General features: G+C 38.7%; 1 protein-coding gene across 5 annotated transcripts in view; it reads right to left on the bottom strand.

The window, feature by feature from the left end:
* Positions 1–19474, bottom strand: part of gtdc1 (glycosyltransferase-like domain containing 1) — a 37865-nt gene that overhangs the window by 2665 nt on the left and 15726 nt on the right. For 4 of the 5 annotated variants that reach the window (XM_082176408.1, XM_082176405.1, XM_082176406.1 and 1 more), the window contains 4 exons: positions 9693–9788; positions 9387–9584; positions 3547–3656; positions 2539–2683 (listed from right to left, as the gene is read on the bottom strand). In XM_082176408.1, coding sequence (XP_082032534.1) covers positions 2539–2683; positions 3547–3656; positions 9387–9584; positions 9693–9788 — 549 coding nt within the window. The remainder of the gene's footprint in view (positions 1–2538; positions 2684–3546; positions 3657–9386; positions 9585–9692; positions 9789–19474) is intronic. The other variant, XM_082176409.1, reaches the window with a different exon arrangement.

Here is a 19474-nt window from a genome sequence, read left to right as displayed (position 1 = left end):
CATGCATATTTTAATATCCGATTAGCCCTCTGCCATTCACGGCAGAAAATTCAAGATTCTGATTGAGCAATGGGACAAATCTCCTCCTTTGTGAAACGTCTCAGAGTCACAAAGTTGTGTTTCAAAGTGGTTTGTATCATTACATATTTAATGGTCACTCATACACCGCAAACAGCAAACCTTCAGATTTGTGACATAATAATTTTTTGCAGTTTCAGGAATAATGGATCAAGCACTTTGGGTGGGTTTGGTTTTGGTTCATATATTCGCACCAAAGCAATGAAACATGCATTTTTATTTACATCACTTTATCCCAACGCATTATAAGCCAGTTGGAGAAAAAACTAAAAAAACGAGCACATCGCCTAGCTGTAATTTCTCTACAAAGGAAAAGAAAAACAACAGCACAACAGTCACCGTCCTTGAGCAAACACCAGACAGTGAAGGTTTAGTGTAGTATTACCTACTCTGCAACGTCAACATCCCCTTCCCTGATCAAATTCACAGTGAACACAGTAAATCAAAGTTTCTCGGCTGGAGTCTATGACAGCCCGTCGTATGAAACTGATTAAGGTCAGTTCCATGTCAATGCAGTTAATGTGTGAGCGTGCAAATGCTTATCAGGCTTTTCATCTCAAATATAATTAGGCGATCATTCTGCTTGGCTGCCTTACTGTTTTTCTGGAGGGCACGGATGGGCGTCTGCTGACAATTAATCAGATTAGGCTAATTTCCACAATAACGAGGACAGAACACGGTGGAGAAAAGTCCCCTCGCGTGGCGTGGAGCTGACCAATGAGACGCAAGGCTTGATCGGCGAAAGCATTTGAGCAGGTGATTCAAGTTCTGGGGTCTTGCGGCCTTTTTCTCATGTCATTAGTCCTTTGTAGCAAAATTGATTTAGTAAGTGGATGTTGTTTCAACTTCAGGCCCTTTTATGTCCCAGGGGTTGATTTTTATTGAAACGAACAGATTTTATTTTATGGTCACGTTATACTTTTCAAATGTCTAATGTACATATTTCATTGCTTTACACTTTCCCCAGATTATGTATCTTAAAATATTAAAATCTACCAAAAAATATAAATTATTAAATGTAAGATTTTGATACAAAGGGTGATTAAAAACATGATGCATTTCAGTATTTATTTTGTGAAAATTACACTTTTGGGGCATAATTTCAACCAAACCCAAAACTTTTTCCCAAAGAAAGTTTTTTTTTCTTCTAAATTTAGTTTAATTGTTGAGGATACAAATGTATCTCAGTAAAGAGTACGCTTGAGATGAAGTATGAGAAGTGATAGGTATTACTATTATTTTATTGTGCATCATTTCAAATCAAGACATTATTTTGCTAAATGATGCAATTATGAATTGTCCAAATATTATTTATGTGAATGTGCTTAAGATACATAACATACTAGCTATTAGCTTTAGACATTCACCTTAACAATACAAATTAGTGTCATTTTTATCAAAAGAATGGTAGTACAAATGACACTGTGGTGGGATTTGTCCAAATTCTTAAAAATAAAAAAAGAGACAATTCTCCTGTGGTGTGCTCATAGTTAAAGAAACACCCGAGCATCAATTACCCATATTCAGCTCAATTCAAAAGGGATGTTTTTGGGAAGTTAAACATTATTAAGAAAAGCCGACAGCAGGTGTTTGATCAGTGTTTGAACACACACATCGCCTGAGGACATAAACTTAAAACGCACACAGCTGAGGAGTCTCCTTATTCCTCCTCTCTGCTGGACTTTGATCTAATGAAATCGAGAACAACCTCAGCCGTATGTAGTAAGAGTCCCAGAGGGAACGCGAGTCTAAACCGTTACCTCGCAAAGCAAAGGATGTTTCCATCCAATCGATATCACTGCCCAGAAAATGCATCAATGCTGTCGTCTAATAAGATGTATACATTTAGCGTAGAGAACAAGGATGACCGAGTCCCCTGTGTGGAACGAGCCCCTGCTAGCACACTTTGGATGAGTGCTACCTTGGCTCTGGGCATTATCTAACAAACTCTTCAAAAGTCAAGCACAGGTGACTGAAGATATTGATCCAGGCGATACTGAACACATCAAGGCTGGTGCTTTCAAAGGTCGCTCCGAAGCACACGCAGTACCCTCCTGACTGTGAAACAACCCCAGAAGGAGAGGACAGGCCTTTGGGATTGAAAGCAACCTTTCAATTAAGCCATGAACTTTTCTGGGCCTGTTTGGGGTTTGGAGAATTACACGCTCAAGGTAATCTTCACATTTTGTGCTAAAATGCAGCATGCTGGAGCTGTGTTTCTGCATAAGCGTTGATTCTGTATAGTTTCACATAACTTTGGCAGCTAAACAAATGGGGTATGCTATGAATTCTGTGGCAATTCACTAATATGAATGACTACATTGACTAAAACTGATACCTTTTCCTAAATTTCACAAAAGCAGCAAACAACACTTGTGCTAATCAACATAAATAAACCACTGTGGTGACTTTCTGTTTGGAGAGAACATATTTCTGTGACAGACAGCAGATGAAACTCACATTGCTACTCCGAAAAACTCGTGCTTGGCTGTGGAAACGACGACATCTGCTTGGCACAGCGCTTTGAGGTAATCTTCCTTACTGGGCATGAAACCCCAGTGCTGGATGTGGTCAACCAACTGTTCTTTGGCTTCTGAAAAGATGTCTATAGTGGGAAGGAACGGAGAAAGGGACAGAGGCCTCAATATCGACGTGTAGTAATTAACGGAGAGAGGGATGTTTAAAGTTTTGGTCATATTTTGCAAGGAGATAAAATAAGCAAGGCCATCATAAATTTGGACATAAAATGGAGAAGGGCACAAATAATCAATAATGTGATCCTATTAGCAAAATCAAAATAGATTAAAACCGTTTCAATGTGATTGCCTTCCGAGCAATCGTAAACATAATTTCATAACATGAGCAACCTTTACGATCTGTTTATTTCTTTTGGTCCCGTGGCTGTTTATGCCACTATAAAACTTTGCATCTCAATATAAGAGATTGTGTTTCCTGTAAGTCTCGCTTTGGCAGCGCTAGAGTGTGCGGGCACATAAATGAAATGAACACGACACCATAAATACTTAAGACTGTCCGAAAGATATTAAAACATAATTGTCGACTAATGAGGAGTGTATTTTGCCAATGAAAACATTGCCTGTGTGTGATAAACAGACAATCTTTGAACCTAAAGCGATGCACTTAACAAATTTGTTTCAAAGATAAACATGTAATTACATTTGTGCATGACATCAGAGGCGTCAAACAACTAAATCATTCCATGAAAGAAAGAAAGAAAGAAAGAAAGAAAGAAAGAAAGAAAGAAAGAAAGAAAGAAAGAAAGGAAAGAAAGAAAGAAAGAAAGAAAGAAAGAAAGAAAGAAAGAAAGAAAGAAAGAAAGAAAGAAAGAAAGAAAGAACATTTTGGTGAAGAAAAAATTATATGCTACTAACTGGAAAATTTTGTCTAAAATAACTGTTATCACACCATAAATGCTTAATTATATAATCCATACAGCACATAATGTACCTGGAACGTCAGTGAAGGTCTCTCCCAGGACAGAAACTTCAAAGCTCAGCTGTCGTTCTTTGAGTTTCAGTAAGGTCTGGAAGAACAGCTGTGGGTCTTTGTCATGTTCCCTTTAGCCAGAAAGACAAACCACTGATTATTTCACAGTTTGGAAACAATAACATAAATACAAATTAATTAATAGCAGGAAAGTAACAAAAAATATTACCAAAAAGGAATTAAAAAATAAAGTGTAGAAAATTAAAATCAGTGCCCGTCATATTAACATTAACATTTAAACATATAGCATATTTTATTTCATCATATTTATATTATATTATGCATTAAACGAGGAACATCACCAACCGCACAAGTACAAGACTTTTGATCAATTTAATGGACCCTTGCTGAATTGCATACACACAAAAAGTTGTTTATTAACAGTTGTTAGTATTATTAGTATTTTTAACTAATAATAATAATAATCTTTAACAATTATTATTAGCATCTACTACAAAATATCCATGCAAAATTTGTGACCATTTCTGCTTTTCATTATTTTTTAAAGACCTTCAACTTTTCTGTTTACATATGCTCTGATGTTATTGTTGAAATAATAAAAAACATACGGAGAAAAGGTAAAATCTGTGATAAAAAAACCCTGAAAAATGTCAGTGTTTGACATTTTTAATTTTGATTTTGCAGAAATGTGTAAACAAATGGAAATGCTAATACAATTATTTACATTTTAGGGTGCGTGGTATAAGTTCTCAAAGTTCCTCTTGGAATCACAGCTCGTATACCTTAATTACACATCTGAAGCTGAGGCCACATGTTCTGTCACTGTGATCCAGCCAGGACGCTGATTGCTGGTGTGCTTCCATTAAAGTTCTGAGCTCAGCCAAGAGATCTGGTGAGCAGCTTCACAGCGATCACTGGCAACGCTTCATTACCTCAAAAATAGTTCACTCTGAAGTCTAAAGTGTGCCTTTAAATCCAAGTCACACTTTACAGGTTATGAGAAGATTAAATGAGGAGTACTTCAAAGAATATGTTTTATTAAATTCTATTTCAATTTTATTTTGTACTGTGAGAAGATCAATGAGTTTTTTGCCCAATCTTATGCACATGTATAAAAAAAACACACAAAAACACACCAAAAAAACGAATAAAAATAAAATAAAATAAAATAAAACAATTTACTGTATATCTTTGATAACTGAGCCGGATGATTACTCTTTCCAAAAAAATTTATAAAATAAAAATCAATTGCTTTAAACAATTCTGTTATCAAATGGCCGCAAACTTGCAAGTCTTCTTTCTCACGTAATTACTTCCGAAGTGCATTTCGGACCGCTCCGCTGCGGTTTTATTCTGCAATCAAAAAAACTAATGTGGCTAACCAACAGAAAGCACATCTGATGAAGAAGCTTCCCTCCGAATACAACGACCCTCGGTGTGCTGGTTTGAAATCCTTCTCTCTGGCCTAAACTGCGCGCCTGAAGTCCTTTCAAAACCCTGACAGTAAAATGGTGATCCATGCGGCTCATCCTCTTGATAAAGCAGAGGTACGTTACCGAACAACGGCCTTACAGAGCTCATACACGTTGCACAAAAGAGGCTTTGACAAATCTCTGAGCTCGTCAGCACTGTCGTTCGGTGTACTATCTGAGAAAGAGCTCTCTTCACAAAAATGACGACGTTGAAGGTCAAAAACAATTACCGGGGCAGAAGCGATTTGACAAAAGACACCTCCCACTTGGGTGGAATCTCCTTAGATGAGGTATTAGTGAGGGCTTATTTCCTCTCATTTCCGGTTCTTTTATGTTGCCTTTTCCCTCTTGGCTTGACGTTGATTCCCTCATTAATTTTGCAGCCTCTTTGATTCGCTACATTGTGGATGTGATTGCTACCTCCTCCGGACTAAGACTGGTTGACCTGCGGGGAGGTGACATGGCGACTGCAGGGATGCCTATTACCCGGCCTGTCAGTCTAGTAACTAAAACAGCCTTCATGAGGGCCATGATGCCTTATTTCCTACTGACAGCATAGCGGAGGGTTAATTAATATGTCAGTTTTGTTATGCAGGGATTGCTGGGGCTCAACGTGCCTCTCGCACTATAACTGGAAGAGTGGAGACCCGCACAAACACAAGTTCACTAAAATGCACTTGCGGCTGCTGCTCGCCTCTGACGTCTGGTCTGGGCAGATTAATAAACGTACATCACAAGCATATTAGCGATTAATTATAAGAAACTTTCTACAAGCTACACTTAAGGGACATTTTAAATGCAGATGTTTATGATAGGTGCCAAACATGGATGACCCAAATAAAGTTTGAGGTGGAGATTAGACTGCAAGTATGGACAAATGGACACTGCAAAAATCAATCACGATTGCTCTTACTTTCTAAGCGGTATTCATAATAAATACTTGTATTTATTATTATAAAATATTTATTATACATATTGTATATTTTGATATCATTATAAAATTCCATTAAATAATTTATTAAATAAATATAATACAATTACACACACACACATTGGGTTTTCATGTTTTATAGGGGCTTTCCATAGACAATGGTTTTTATACTGTACAAACTGTATATTCTATCCCACTAACTTTTAAACAGTAGTGTAAATGCCCACATATATATGTGTGTGTGTGTGTGTGTGTGTGTGTGTGTGTGTGTGTGTGTGTGTGTGTGTGTGTGTGTGTGTGTGTGTGTGTGTGTGTGTGTGTGTGTGTGTGTGTGTTACTTCCCAATACTAAAATAGGGGGTTTTCTTGCCCTTTGACCTTAGAGTGCAATGATACAGAAACCAAATAAAACAAATACAAAAAAAAAGGGTTCTGCAGGGACCCGGCGAATCCTCATTAGCAGTCATCCGGTACCACTTAAAAGAATATGATCCTCTCATTTAGACAGCTATGATTAAATATTCCCCTTTAAGTCGCACCCATGAGGTGCATGTTTTAAAATTCAAACTCTATTTACTGCAAATGCATGACGTTAAAGGATTCAAATCAGAAGGAAGCGAAAGGGCTAATTAATGGGGCTCTTGAAAGCCCAGGATTCAGTTATCTGGGGATTGATTAGGGTCAGCTGAAAATAGCGGAAGCAAAGACTCCGGTGAAACAAGACAAAACAAACCATGACCGTGTCGATAGTTCTCACTGTTCCTCCGCAGGGAGGGGTTCACAGTGGGGTCCTAATAAGGGGGTAACTATACACGAATGGTTGTGAAAATGTATGTGCTGACGTCTTTGATAATATGTTTACTCTCAGTAAATGATTTCTTTTTCACTTCTCTACTATTACGTGACCCTGAATCATTAGTTTTAATTGTGTGCAAACATCAAAAGTCAAATATTTTCTGGAATTCTGCCTTCGCTCGCAAGTCGGCTTTAAATCCTTTGTGCCATTTTCAAAACTTCTTCCAAGTGCCATCCCTCTCTAATGGGGGTCTCGACAGAACGGCTCTGCCGATGAGCAGGGCGCAGGAAGAATTGTGGAACCAGTCACGATCCATGCCAGCACAGTGTGGTGACGAGTCAGTGCCCATGTCTTTTTTACTTGGTCATTAGTGCCCGCTGCACAGTCTGCGAAGAACAAGAGATGCACAAATATGTCTGGATTTCAAGACAGGCCACAGCAGAAAAAGAAAAAAACATTGCGTAATTGCCAGCAGAGAATGATCGCCTGAAATACAAAGGTCCAGCAGGGGGAAAGCCCATGCAAAGCCCATGTGTCTGATGGTGTACTTTAGTAAATGTCTTCTTCACTGCAGTTTTTTTTTTGTAAGAACATGTGCCTGTTGGTCACCGTGAAAAACAAGGTTACCCTCTTAGGTAAATGGGCTTTTCAGAAGCAAATTTAAGCCCTCATCACATGCACCTGCAAACAGCTGCCCTCTCTGACCATACGCCCCAGTCAGCGCCTGCAATAAGACAGTCCTGTAATCCAACGGATGAAGACCTATCCAGGCCACATGGAGATTAACAATCTGCAACCAGTGATGATGACAAAAAGAGAGGCTGGAAAAAAGGATGAAATGGGACACACTGTCAAAGATAATCCAAGCCCCTTCTTATTTTCCAGCAGCTCTCGCCCTGTGTAAATCCCAATTTAACTCGGACCAAAGCCAACGTTTACGAGGCATGGATGTTAACAGCGCTAATCCATCTGTGTTTTGCTCAGTTTTGAAGAGATTACACAATGGACGCTTTTGTTACTGATACAAGAGTAGGTGAATGACAGATACATAACACAAACAAACATTGCAAAATCCCTGTGCCAGCATCAAACTTCGACACCGGTGGTCTTTTCGGTTGTTAATCTGATTTATGGGTGTTTTTTGGTAAGGAAACATATCATCACTGCCAAGAGATGAGCAAAGAGTCATGGGAGAAATATGTGGCTTGAGCAACAGTTTCTTTTTTTTTTTCTTTTTTTTTTCTCAGCCCATGGCAAATGAGGTAGAGATACAATGCTGTTTGACTTCCACTCATGCCAAGAAGAGGTCTAAAATATGGGGAGTGGAAGATATTTAAACTTCAACAAAAACCACAAAGCAATCCTGTGGGCAATAAAATATTTTCTCATCCCTCCCCCATCAGTCCCTGTGAACACAACTCAATGGCACAGACGTTCCCTTCTGTTGTCGTTTCTGCAATTGAGAATCTGTTCATACAAACTTTCTAAAAAAATTTTTTGAAAGGAATCAAACACCGATGGCACTGATGATATTCTAACGCCAAGACTGATCTTGGGAAACAATGAGATGATGCTGAAATATATTACACAACCATCGAGGGGGTCGAACTGCTTAGAACCAGTGGTCTATCTATGCATGTTGTACCAAAACAAGCATGTTATCCATTTTCCATGCCTCTGCCGTACTGTCAAACAATTCCCTGGACAATCCAAAGCAAATAACTCACAGAATGGTAGCTGTATGCAGGTTAATGTTCGAGGCACTTTTATGTCGCATGCGTTTGAAGTCTGCTGAGAAACAAGGTCCTCACATTATATTTCTATGTGAGCTCTTTGATTAGTGGGAACAGTGAAAGCTAAAAACTATTATTTCAACAGGAAAATGATCAATAACCTTCTAGAATTTTTCAACTCTGCAGTTTCCACAATTGTATGAAATAAGGGTGTCAGCACTTTCATGTACCATGGGTTGATTTTTATGACAACAGGATTTTTTTTTTTTAACGAATGTCATGCTGCAGTTATTTATTTTATCTACTTATCAAATGCCTTATGCCTAACATTTTATTGTTGTACCCTTGCCTCAGACAAAAGTTAAACTATGATTACAAACAAAGAGATAAATAATTATAAACTATTCCTATATTTATAGTGTGAAAATGCATTTTATCAAATTCACAAAAGTCTAAAATATATACTAATTTTGTGTATTTAAGTATACAACAAATGCTAGACATGAAATTAGCCTTAGAAAGACTAATATTCATCCATTAAGTTGTTTAAATAGTTTTTCAACCACATAACATTATCAAACATAAATTATTCATCCATTAAGTTGTTTAAATTGTCATTTAACCACATAACATTATCAAACACAAATGATGTAAGAGTGTTTGTTTATAAATTATATATATATATATATATATCTTGCATGCAAGTTCACGAGATAAAAATTGCCCAAAGTTGAAGAAACATTTTTACAATGCATTGTCATTATAATAAAATAAAAAATAAATCAGTCAGTTGATGTTAAAAAGTGATATATTTCATGTATTTTGTTAAATCCACATTTCTATAAATAAATGCATGTTAAATAAGCTCTTGATGAATAAATCTTTCTAATGTCTTCATGAACGTCTTACCAGCGATGTGGCCAGACTATGTGGAGTGGCCGAAGTTTCCCTCTCTCATCATCATCATCATACGTACGGGACACTGGCTGATTCTCCAACGTCTCCTGGTGGGGTGTGACACTCGTGGGCTTCAAGGACTGCTGTGGCCCCGCCACATTGAGAATCTTCTCAGGTAGCTCAGAGTCTATCGTGAGGTCTGGACAACTGCTGGAGTTTATTATAAGGTCATTAGTTAGGCCCCCATCATTTACTCAACAAATAACCAGTCTTAGCCATTTTATTGCACAAACAGCCTTCAGTGCTACAGAGTGTTACCTTGGACCTGAGGTTTGAACGTGGCTTTGAGCAGCATGAGCGTGGATATCATCACACCGCACTGAATGCCTGAGACGTTTGTGAGCAGGGAGGAATCTGAGGACGAAAGAGGAAAAGTCCTATAAAACAACATAAGAGAAACTATGGAAAAACTATTTAAAAAAAGAAGAAAAAACACACTACGACTGTAAACACATTCCTGATTCAAACATGTTTTTCTCAAACGTTCACTGATTTCTATAATGAAAAACAACATAAGGAGCAAATAATTCATATGCTACACCAGTCAGAACATTACATGTTTGAGCAAAATAAACAAAGAAGGTAACTAAAACCACATTTTAAAAAAGAAAAAAAGGGCCCTCATGTGGCATTTCTCTCTCCCCGGCCTTAAAATATGTCGAGCACACAGCCGGACTGATGTATTCTGCAACCACGATGATTATTACAAGTCAAAGAAGTTAAAACAAGTCACATTTTCACGTAATTCTCTGCCAAAAGCAATCCATAAAACGCAGAAAACACTTTCTCCGTTCTCTGTGACTGCACAGCCCATGCGCTGCCTCCATGGCACCGCGAGTCCTAATTGTAGGTTGTGTGATGGACGCGAGCCAATTAGCTGCTTGAGAGCGAGATTCCCCCATGCTTACTGACGCTCTATTGTTTTTTGCAGTGGAGCAAAACCGAAGGCAATGTTAAAATCCAAAAAGAAACAACCTTGTACCGCTTTATGAAATGACAGATATATGACACTATACCTTTAGTCCAGATTGAGTAAGTCCAAAACATTTACAAAAGCCATTCAAGATATTCATGATGCAACATAATTTTCCAAAGATTAATGAGCAGGTCACTGACAGCAAACACTTGGCTGCTGATGAAAGCTTCCATTACAGATACAATAGACCTTCTTTCTTTTTAAAACAAATCATTTAACATTGTCACTCTGCAACAAGACATATTTGGGAAGGAAAAATGAAATAAAATATAAAAGGAAAACAAATAATACAAATAATGCAATAGTACAGTTCATTAAACTGGCTTGAATAAAGAGGATGTCCTAAGTGGCACTTATATATGTATTTTAGTGAGCCAAAGTCTCTGTGGTGGAGGGAAGCAATACAACATGACAAACTACTAACCTATTTAGCACGACTTCCCACAATATGTTTATAATATATGTGGATTCTTCCAAGTGCTGGAGAACTCATCAGCTTCAAAACAAAAGGGGCTGTAAAGGCAGTGGAGTATAAAGAGAGTTTCTCTCTGAGTTACGTACAGATTGCTGCCTCGACTCACCACAATGTTGGGTGTATTTCTCCCGCCCACTTTTTCCAAGTTAGTTGTGTCCCGGTCATAAATAATTATACGAGAAGAGAAAGCAGCACTTTATTTCCCTTTTCTCATTGGTTCTTTATCTTCTCAACTGTGTTGAAAGCGTTTCCGGGTACAGGACACAATCGTGTATATGTTTGTGCATTTTGACCGCACTTTCATCTAGATGAAATCAAGTTCTGGAAGCGTTAGTCAAATACAGATAGGTAAATTGTGGTCTGAATGGAAGAACCTTCAAAGAAAGCTGTTAAAGCCACAGAATAAATGTCCACAGAGCATTCGCTCTTTTGAAGTTGTCGTTTCAGATGCAATGCTCTAATCCCCTTTCCATCTCAGTAAATATGCATTCAGCAGCGATCAATGGCCATCCAAATATGAAACGGTGTCATTATTATTCTCCCAACGTCCCTGAGAAAGACAGAGTATCAATGAGAGCAGTCACTCAACAGTTCACCTCCATTAGATTAGCCATTGATAAAAGTGCCAGGGAAGAGTTTCACAATGGATGAATTAACTAACAGATGTGGACAGGAGAGCCAGGCTACATAAAGCTGCACTAAAGAGATGACAAGAAGGTGGTTGTGGCAAGGTATGAGGGATGGAGCTGCTCTGCAAGCTGGGAGGAAAATTTCATTTCGAGGGCCATTTTGAAAATTACACGAGGAGGTTTTGACTAGGCAATAAAAACACAGCCGTGTCCACTGACAGGAGAGGGAGAATGCCACCAATTAGCTTATTTATAAATCAGGCGCAATTTCAGAGATGACTTTTACCTTGCATTTGATTAAATGTGAAAGGACGGTTGGGGAAAAGAGGGAGGAAAGAAAATCAAAGTCAAAAATCATTTCATCTAATTTCCTTTATTGGCAATAATCACAAGCGGTCTCTTTTTCCCAGGCTAATGAAAAATTCCATTGATCTTGAGGTTGGCCGTTATAACGGCTTAGAAGCAGAGAGAGCTACGCGCAAACTTTCTCCGGCAGTTCGGGCAGTTCTTCTGGGTAGCTCAGGACAGCAAAAGTAACTAGGTTCATTACAAGTTAAGCTCAATTGTAGCATAGTGTTGATTAATACCAAAAATATATTTAACTCGCAAAGTAAAAAAAAAAAAAGAAAGCAAAAGTTATGATGATAATGAGGAGTATAATCGAAGTACACATGGCCCAAAGGGTATAAAAATCCAAATATTTTTGTTAAAGCATATTAATGTATGAACTGAATTGTAGAGACAATGACTCTCTGTTCCATTCATTTCATATTATCACTGTAAAGCTGCTTTGAAACAATCTGTATTGTAAAAAGCGCTATATAAATGAAGGTGACTTGAATTGACTTGTAGAGTTGTCTAAATGTTCACTTTTATTTGTTATTTGCTGATCAAGAAGCTCCAATTTAATGGAAAAATTATAGATTATATCAAATATTTCATCCTTTGAGAGCACTTTCCTTTTAAAAACACAAGTCAGATTGAGATGCATGAAATGATAGCAAAAAAAGGACCAAAGCTTCGGTTACTTTGACAACTGACTTTACTGGCATTGAAATTGAAATATTTCCTATAAATGTACACAAAATGTAAACATTCATTTTTGAAAAAGAAGAAATTAATGTTTTTATTCAGCAAGGATGCATTAAAAATGACCAAAACCGACAGAAAACATTTATAATTGTTACAAAAGATTTCCACAAAAATATTAACTATTATCAACATTGGTGATAATAAGAAATGTTCTTCAGCATCAAATCAGCACAGACTGGAGTAATGATGCTGAAAATTCAGCATGCCATCACTGTCACAGTATGTTTTCATTAGTCACGTTTTCCTTCGTTCAGTTTTCCCGCCACTCCTTTGTTACCATGGTCACCATCATTATGAGTTCACTTGGTTCAGCTGTGTTTGATTAATCATCCTCATTTGTGTTTGCTTTATAAGTTTGCCCCTCACATCCATTCTCTGTCCGATCACCGTTATGTGGAAGTGTGTGTTGCTCAGCCTGTTTACCTGTCTTCTGGATTATTATTAAAACATTGTATTGGAAATTATCTTCTTCTTTGTCTGCCTTCTTGCAGCCCACCGTGACAATCACAGGAATAAATTAAATATATTTAAACAGAAAACAGTTATTTTAAATTGTAAAAATATTTCAGCATTGTTTTTACAGCATTTCTTAACAAATAAATGCATCTACCTTATAGTAAACCTTACAGGCCCCAAACTTTTGAATGGCAGTGTAAAATATTCAAGTTTTATGGCTATAAACTATATGCTATCAGCCCAATTAATGATACTGTAACCATGATGTTTTATTTTTTCTTAAAAAAAAAAAGTCAAAATAATTTTTGGTGGTAACAGACATCATGCCACAAACACTGTCAATTTAGCTTAACTTGTATTGAACCTGAAACATCCCTATAACACTCTCTGCCCACTGAGCGAAAGCGAACGATCACGCAAAGGTTTAATGCGGCCAAGTGTGTCATTTTGAAAGCACCGTGGCCAGCATTAGTCTCATCAATGTGGGTGCCCTGTAGGGTGGCTTGACAGAGGTCTGGTATGATGGGCACAGGAGACCTGAAGAGAGCCTCTGAGATGTGGACAGAGAAGGTCATTACTGCACATTAACATCTACATTCATTATTACCAACTGACCTCATAGTCAAACGCCAAAGTTCCTGTCCCAACTGCGGCACACATCCTGGACTTTAGTCTACTCTACGTGACACTGAGAATAAAAATATCATACCTCTGAGAGCGTTGGGATGAGGACTCCAAATTTTAATGACAAAGACTGACATGCAGTACAGCTAAAGTAGGTCAACAGGAGGTAACCAAACAGAGGGCTACTAGAGGTTTCCAGCGAAACTACAGACTTGCCCCATTTCCATTTAACGCAAATGACGGATATGATCGCATCGGGTTATGGAATGCGTTAGCAATGACAGACTTTCTGTATTATGTAATGTGCATATGGCTTACCAAATCTGACATGGCTTGTGCAGTTGTGTCAAAATCTGCCCCTTCTATGACATCTGTCATGTGAAACAGACGCATAACAGCATGATCACTTCAAACAAAACCTCGACATCTCAGTCCCTTACAAGCACATAGCTGTTCATCAGTTGTTAGATGTTAACAGTGGCAATGGAAGGATTGTTTTATTCTAAACAGAGATATTTGTTTGCTTAATGGAAGATTGCAGATTGAAATTAGTTTAAAATGATAAGAAAGTTATAACAATTTGTGTAAAGGTGGTGTTACCATTGAGACAGAACAGTAAGCAAATATGCCCAGTTCTGTTTCAGTTACGTACGTAACATGAGCAATGATGTCATGTTTCACTGTCTGTACTTTACTTACATGCTCTCTTCTTTTTGTTAACAAGCTGAGCAGGTGTAAGCAGGATGAAAACGTCACATCTGTATCGAAAAGAGAACTCAAGTATTTGTTTTCCAAGACAACAGTTGAACTCCAGAAGACATTTTTGAGCTCTTGCTGGGCACTGTGGAAAAGAAAGTGACCAACTGAATCTAACTTCAGTCTTTTCACAACAAAAGGCTGTTAGCAAGATATACATACGGCGGTCACTTCAAACAAGAAAGCCAAGGTTTCTCAAACAGGGGTTCGGAAACAACTGAGGGGGTTTTGAGGGAACTGCAAGAGGGTTGGCAAGTTGATGAAGAGCTAATAATTAATTACATCAAATGTAAAATTAAAAGAAAAAAATGGGGATGCCCTATTATCATATAGTTTAGTGCTGCAAACTAATCAAATAGCTTTATAGTCTGATGCGCTGTGTTTTAAAGGGAAGCGCAGCACCTGAGCAGCTCGTGATCCGGTGTATTCAACATCTGAGAACTTTTTGGTTCACAGCAAACTTTACATAATAATTAATTATTATTCAAATATAAATATTATTAATAACACTTTGATTGGGTTTCTAAAATGGTCTGAGGTCTGAGACTAGAAAATTCATAGGAGCAAAGAGCAAGCTAAGAGCAAAGAGCAAATAATCAAAGATGACACATTTTTACTTGTGTTTTATAAATACCTGCATGTCCTGATTACATCATGGCAAAACCTATGGCCACAAGCCAGCTGCTTGGGACAAATCTCTGAAGCCAGGGGCTTTATCCTTGATTCATTCCTATTTATCACGGTTCGCTCCTAGCACTTGAAAGCACCATATGGACTCAATTGTGGTTCGTTCCTGGCACACGTGATCTGGAGATCAGACGCATGCCATACCTTTGGGCTTTACCATTGGATTATTTTCACAGGGCACATACTGAAGAGTCTTCGTGCCACAAGGATAGAGATCCCTTTTGAAAATGTCCTCAAAGCACGAGGTGGTGGAATCCGATGTCAAAGAAACAAATGAAAAAAGGTGCCCGCCAGATGTTTCACCGACAAGATTAAACGCTCAGCGATTTGATTAAGAAAGCCCATCTCCTCATCACCCCATCCTGCCCACATTAAGGCTTAAGAGCAATCAAAAAAGAGAGTGCTACAGGATGAGTAGCAAGGCGCATGAGGATTTGGAGCTCGGGTGCCAAGTGATGAGTTTCTGACCGCTGGTGGCTACCGACTCCAAGGGAGTACAGTGATAATCAAGGCCTCCACGGGGACCTGAGCAAGTATGAAAAGCAGGATTAGCAGAAGTTAAACATCAGCAGATCCATCGCAGCTTTATCACAAAAGCAGCTTTTATTAGATATGCGTATTTACAAAACATGCTTGCGCTGGACCAACAGCAAATTTTCCAATACATTGGAATGGTTTCCTAAGCCGCCCAGTCCACAACTCAATGTTATACACACATTTCTACAAAAAAACACCCACTCGCTTCAATTAAATAATGTAACCCACACAACTATGAAGCCGTGGCACTGGTTTATGTAACAAGGTAATCGGCGTCTTTGATGCGACTTTATTACTTCGATATGGGACCAAGGCGCATAATTTCCACTGCGCTGTTCCCTTTGAACCGTTCTGAGACAATCTCTACAGCAGGATATCCTGCCATCTGCTTCAGTAACAGAATCGCTCCGCCAGTCAGTCATTGGCGGCAGGCCGCCTTACAGAGAGTCACATCCATGCCTTTGAACTGCTTTTTAAAAAGCAGCCAAATACCCTCTTTTCCCCACCAACTTTGAAAAGTAGCTTCAGTTATCTGTGCTGAGTTAAATGGGCTAATGAAAACCTGGTCCTCCTGACAATGAGAGTCTAGCGAGAGATTCCTGTGATGGATTTTCCCCTCAATGAGCTTGATAGCACTGTGGTCCCCATCTTAGGAGGAACTGTCATTGTTTTAGATCACAGCATTGGGATCAATACAGTGCTGGCCATCAATCTTAGCATTCCGATCGGGTGCGTGGGACTTTCTGCAAACATCTGATGCCAGTTAAGTGCTATGGAAACCAAATTCACTCTTCTGCCAGAGCGGAGAACAATGGAAATCAGAGCAGCATTACATTCGAGTCCTTCCAGGAGTGTCTTTGTGATGTGGCGGTGATGTGTTCCTTAGGGCTGAAACTCTTGAAAGGACACCTGATTGTCATGTGACTTTATGCAAACATGTCCAGTTGGGCTGTTGTGTTTTAATACAAAGACTGGCCTTTAATAGCGGCCACCAGCGTTGTGGATTTCAGTGATTGATGATGTGGTATGGCCCCGCTCAGCTGGGCTCCTACTCACTAGGGTCAATCGCGATTGAATTACGGCTAAACGCAAAAAGCCAATTAATAAGTGAGGTCTGATGAAGTTGATCCAAAGGACACGGCGAGGGAATAGAAGCCTTTAAAGAAGAGATTTCTTTGGATTATACTACATTCTATGAGATATTACAAAAGATGTTTTCATTCTGAGGTTACTTTTACCTTGTTTATTTTTCTCCATCTTTCTCCACTAAATGGGGATGGTGACTGCGGGCTAACCCTGTACTTTATTTACTTTAAAGGGAGTTTCCTTATACTAAACTTTGTGGGCTGTCCTCTCGCGACTATACCGTACATTTTACATCAGTATTCTTGACATCTTTCAGTCTTTCTTTTGTTTTTAACAGCATCTGTTGAGAATATGGTAGAGACAGTAGAGAAAATATTTTAATAATTATTAAAATGTTACTTCTTTTTTGTTTCTTTTGACAGAAAAAGAACAAAAGAATGAAAGAAATAAGAAATATGCATCACATAAACAAGGGACCAACAGGAGCCCACCTGCGAGATATTTCATATCAAATACTCTGTTTCTTCTCTTGTTTGTCTCTGGGAATATTTTTAAATTCTTAAAAGGCTTGGACAAAGTTGGTTGCTGAGAAAAGAACCCAGGGCATGTTGACGGATGGCCGGCCATGCATATAATCGTTTCCTTACACTCTGTGAGTTTGCTTTGGAAGGGGCGAATTACCATCTGAAAATGAGCTGAGAAACACTGTAGGCGAGAGCCCTGCGTCATCAGTGTCAGCTTACTTACAGCGTCTCTTAGCCATGATACGGACACACATACTTTTGCAAAAATGCACACACACTAGTGTGGACCAACATTACTAATGTCATCTTAACCCACATTTTACACACAGGGCAAATTTGTCATCCAACCAAGCGTAGGGGCACATCCATCCCCTCATAGAAACAAAACATATAACAAACAACACACATTAGACATACAAACAGCACCGATAGTGCTCTTTCATTGTACATGCTATAAGAGGTATAACATTTCTCAGTAAAAAAATTAAATAAACAAATGCTAACCGTTAATTCTAACTTGCACAGTGGTTAATCTCAAATCTGATGAGGCATCTATAATAACGCGTAAAACAGACAGACAGTTCCGCTAATGTATATTTCTGTCGATGGATACACTCTGGACAGCTACGTTCATGTGAAACGCATGCAATGAACTCTTAGTATGTCGATCTATTGCTGACATCACAGTTCCTCACATGTTGGTGTGTTGCAGTTCAGTATGGCAAGTGAAGGAGACAAGTCGTTGATAGAACCGCTGCCCTCTATCATATAAATCTCTTGTCTGGGAAAATTCTGGTATCCCAATACGCTGTTACAATAGCGATGGTTAAAAAAAAAACACAATACAAAAAAACAGTCACTCTATGTAAACTTTGTTCAATGTGAGTCCTGTATGCTCTAATATGACCAGTCATTTACGGCGTCATCACCCAGGTGTTGATGCGCAGGTGAGACAGAAACAGCACACATTACCTTCTGTGCTCAAAACAGGCACTCTGTGCCAATTCGGACAGGCACAAAACAACAATGAAAGTGCAGGGCAGGGCTAAAGATGTTCAGGACAGTTGACGGAATAGTCTCTGTCCCGATCGGGCCAGTGCTGCATTCTCATATAAAGGCTGGCCCACACTAAAAGATTTTTCAAATCAAATTAGATTTTCAGATGTGAGAGACCACAAACATGACGATGAAAAAAACATAGATTTAACAGTTTTGTTCCTATAGTGTGTGGAGTGTGTTTTGGTCGATCGGATCACAAGTGGACGACGTTAAAAACAGGTGTAAACAAGGACTAAAACTTTTTGAGGTAGTCCAAAATGCATTGGACCGGATTGCTATCGTAGTGTAAACACTCATCTGGTCGAATGCATTTGAACAGCCACAAAAGATGGCCTACTCTCCGCCTACTGACTTAATGTGTAAACATTATGGGAAGTTCGCTAGCCACTAGCCAGATGGCATTTAAACTTTTGCTGGAGACGAAAAACGTACCAAGCACAATGTTCTCTCACCATTCCTGATTTCTAACACGCACTCATCGCGTTCAGCGTGGTCTTGCGGCTGTCAGAGCAGAAACGAAAGCTGCTGGTCTCCATATGTTTTTCTGTTTTCTCTAGTCTTGTTCATATGTAAATTGGTTATTTCGAGCTTATTTTGTTCATTAGATCGAAAGATCTGAAAAAGCCCACACATTTACATAGACCCTCCCCTCAAAGAAATCAGGACAGAAGTGGTTGAAAGTGGATAAAAGAGACAGATTTAAACACCAGATGTAAGCAGGAATGTGTCTCCCTCGTCTACTTGTGATCCGATCGACCAAAATGCATCTTAATACCAGGTATAACAGATTCCATTCACAAACAACCAAATTCCCGACTGTGCACACGCAAAATCTCTCACAGTCAAACATGAGCAAACAAACATGGCAGACGACCAGCAAGAAGAAATGGTGATAATAGTGTTAGGACTGCTTTTTACAGTAAATTAGCGAAAAAAAGAAAAAGGTTTGAATGAAGTCGTCTTATGCTTCCGTCAGCTCGCTTTCTGATTGGGTATGATTTCGTTCCACGTGACTATCTACAGAGTGCATGTGTGTTTGTCCTCTGGGTTCACCCCACTCAACAGGATTTCTGATTGTAAATATACAACATGTTGGAAATTTACAATTTGAGATCGATGCTGCCCTGACGTTCTTCTGA

This window comes from Leuciscus leuciscus (assembly GCF_965113295.1).
Source record: "Leuciscus leuciscus genome assembly, chromosome: 7".
Taxonomy (NCBI): domain Eukaryota; kingdom Metazoa; phylum Chordata; class Actinopteri; order Cypriniformes; family Leuciscidae; genus Leuciscus; species Leuciscus leuciscus.
The sequence above is the reverse complement of the archived record's forward strand: the minus strand, read 5'-3'. Positions and strand labels throughout refer to the sequence as shown.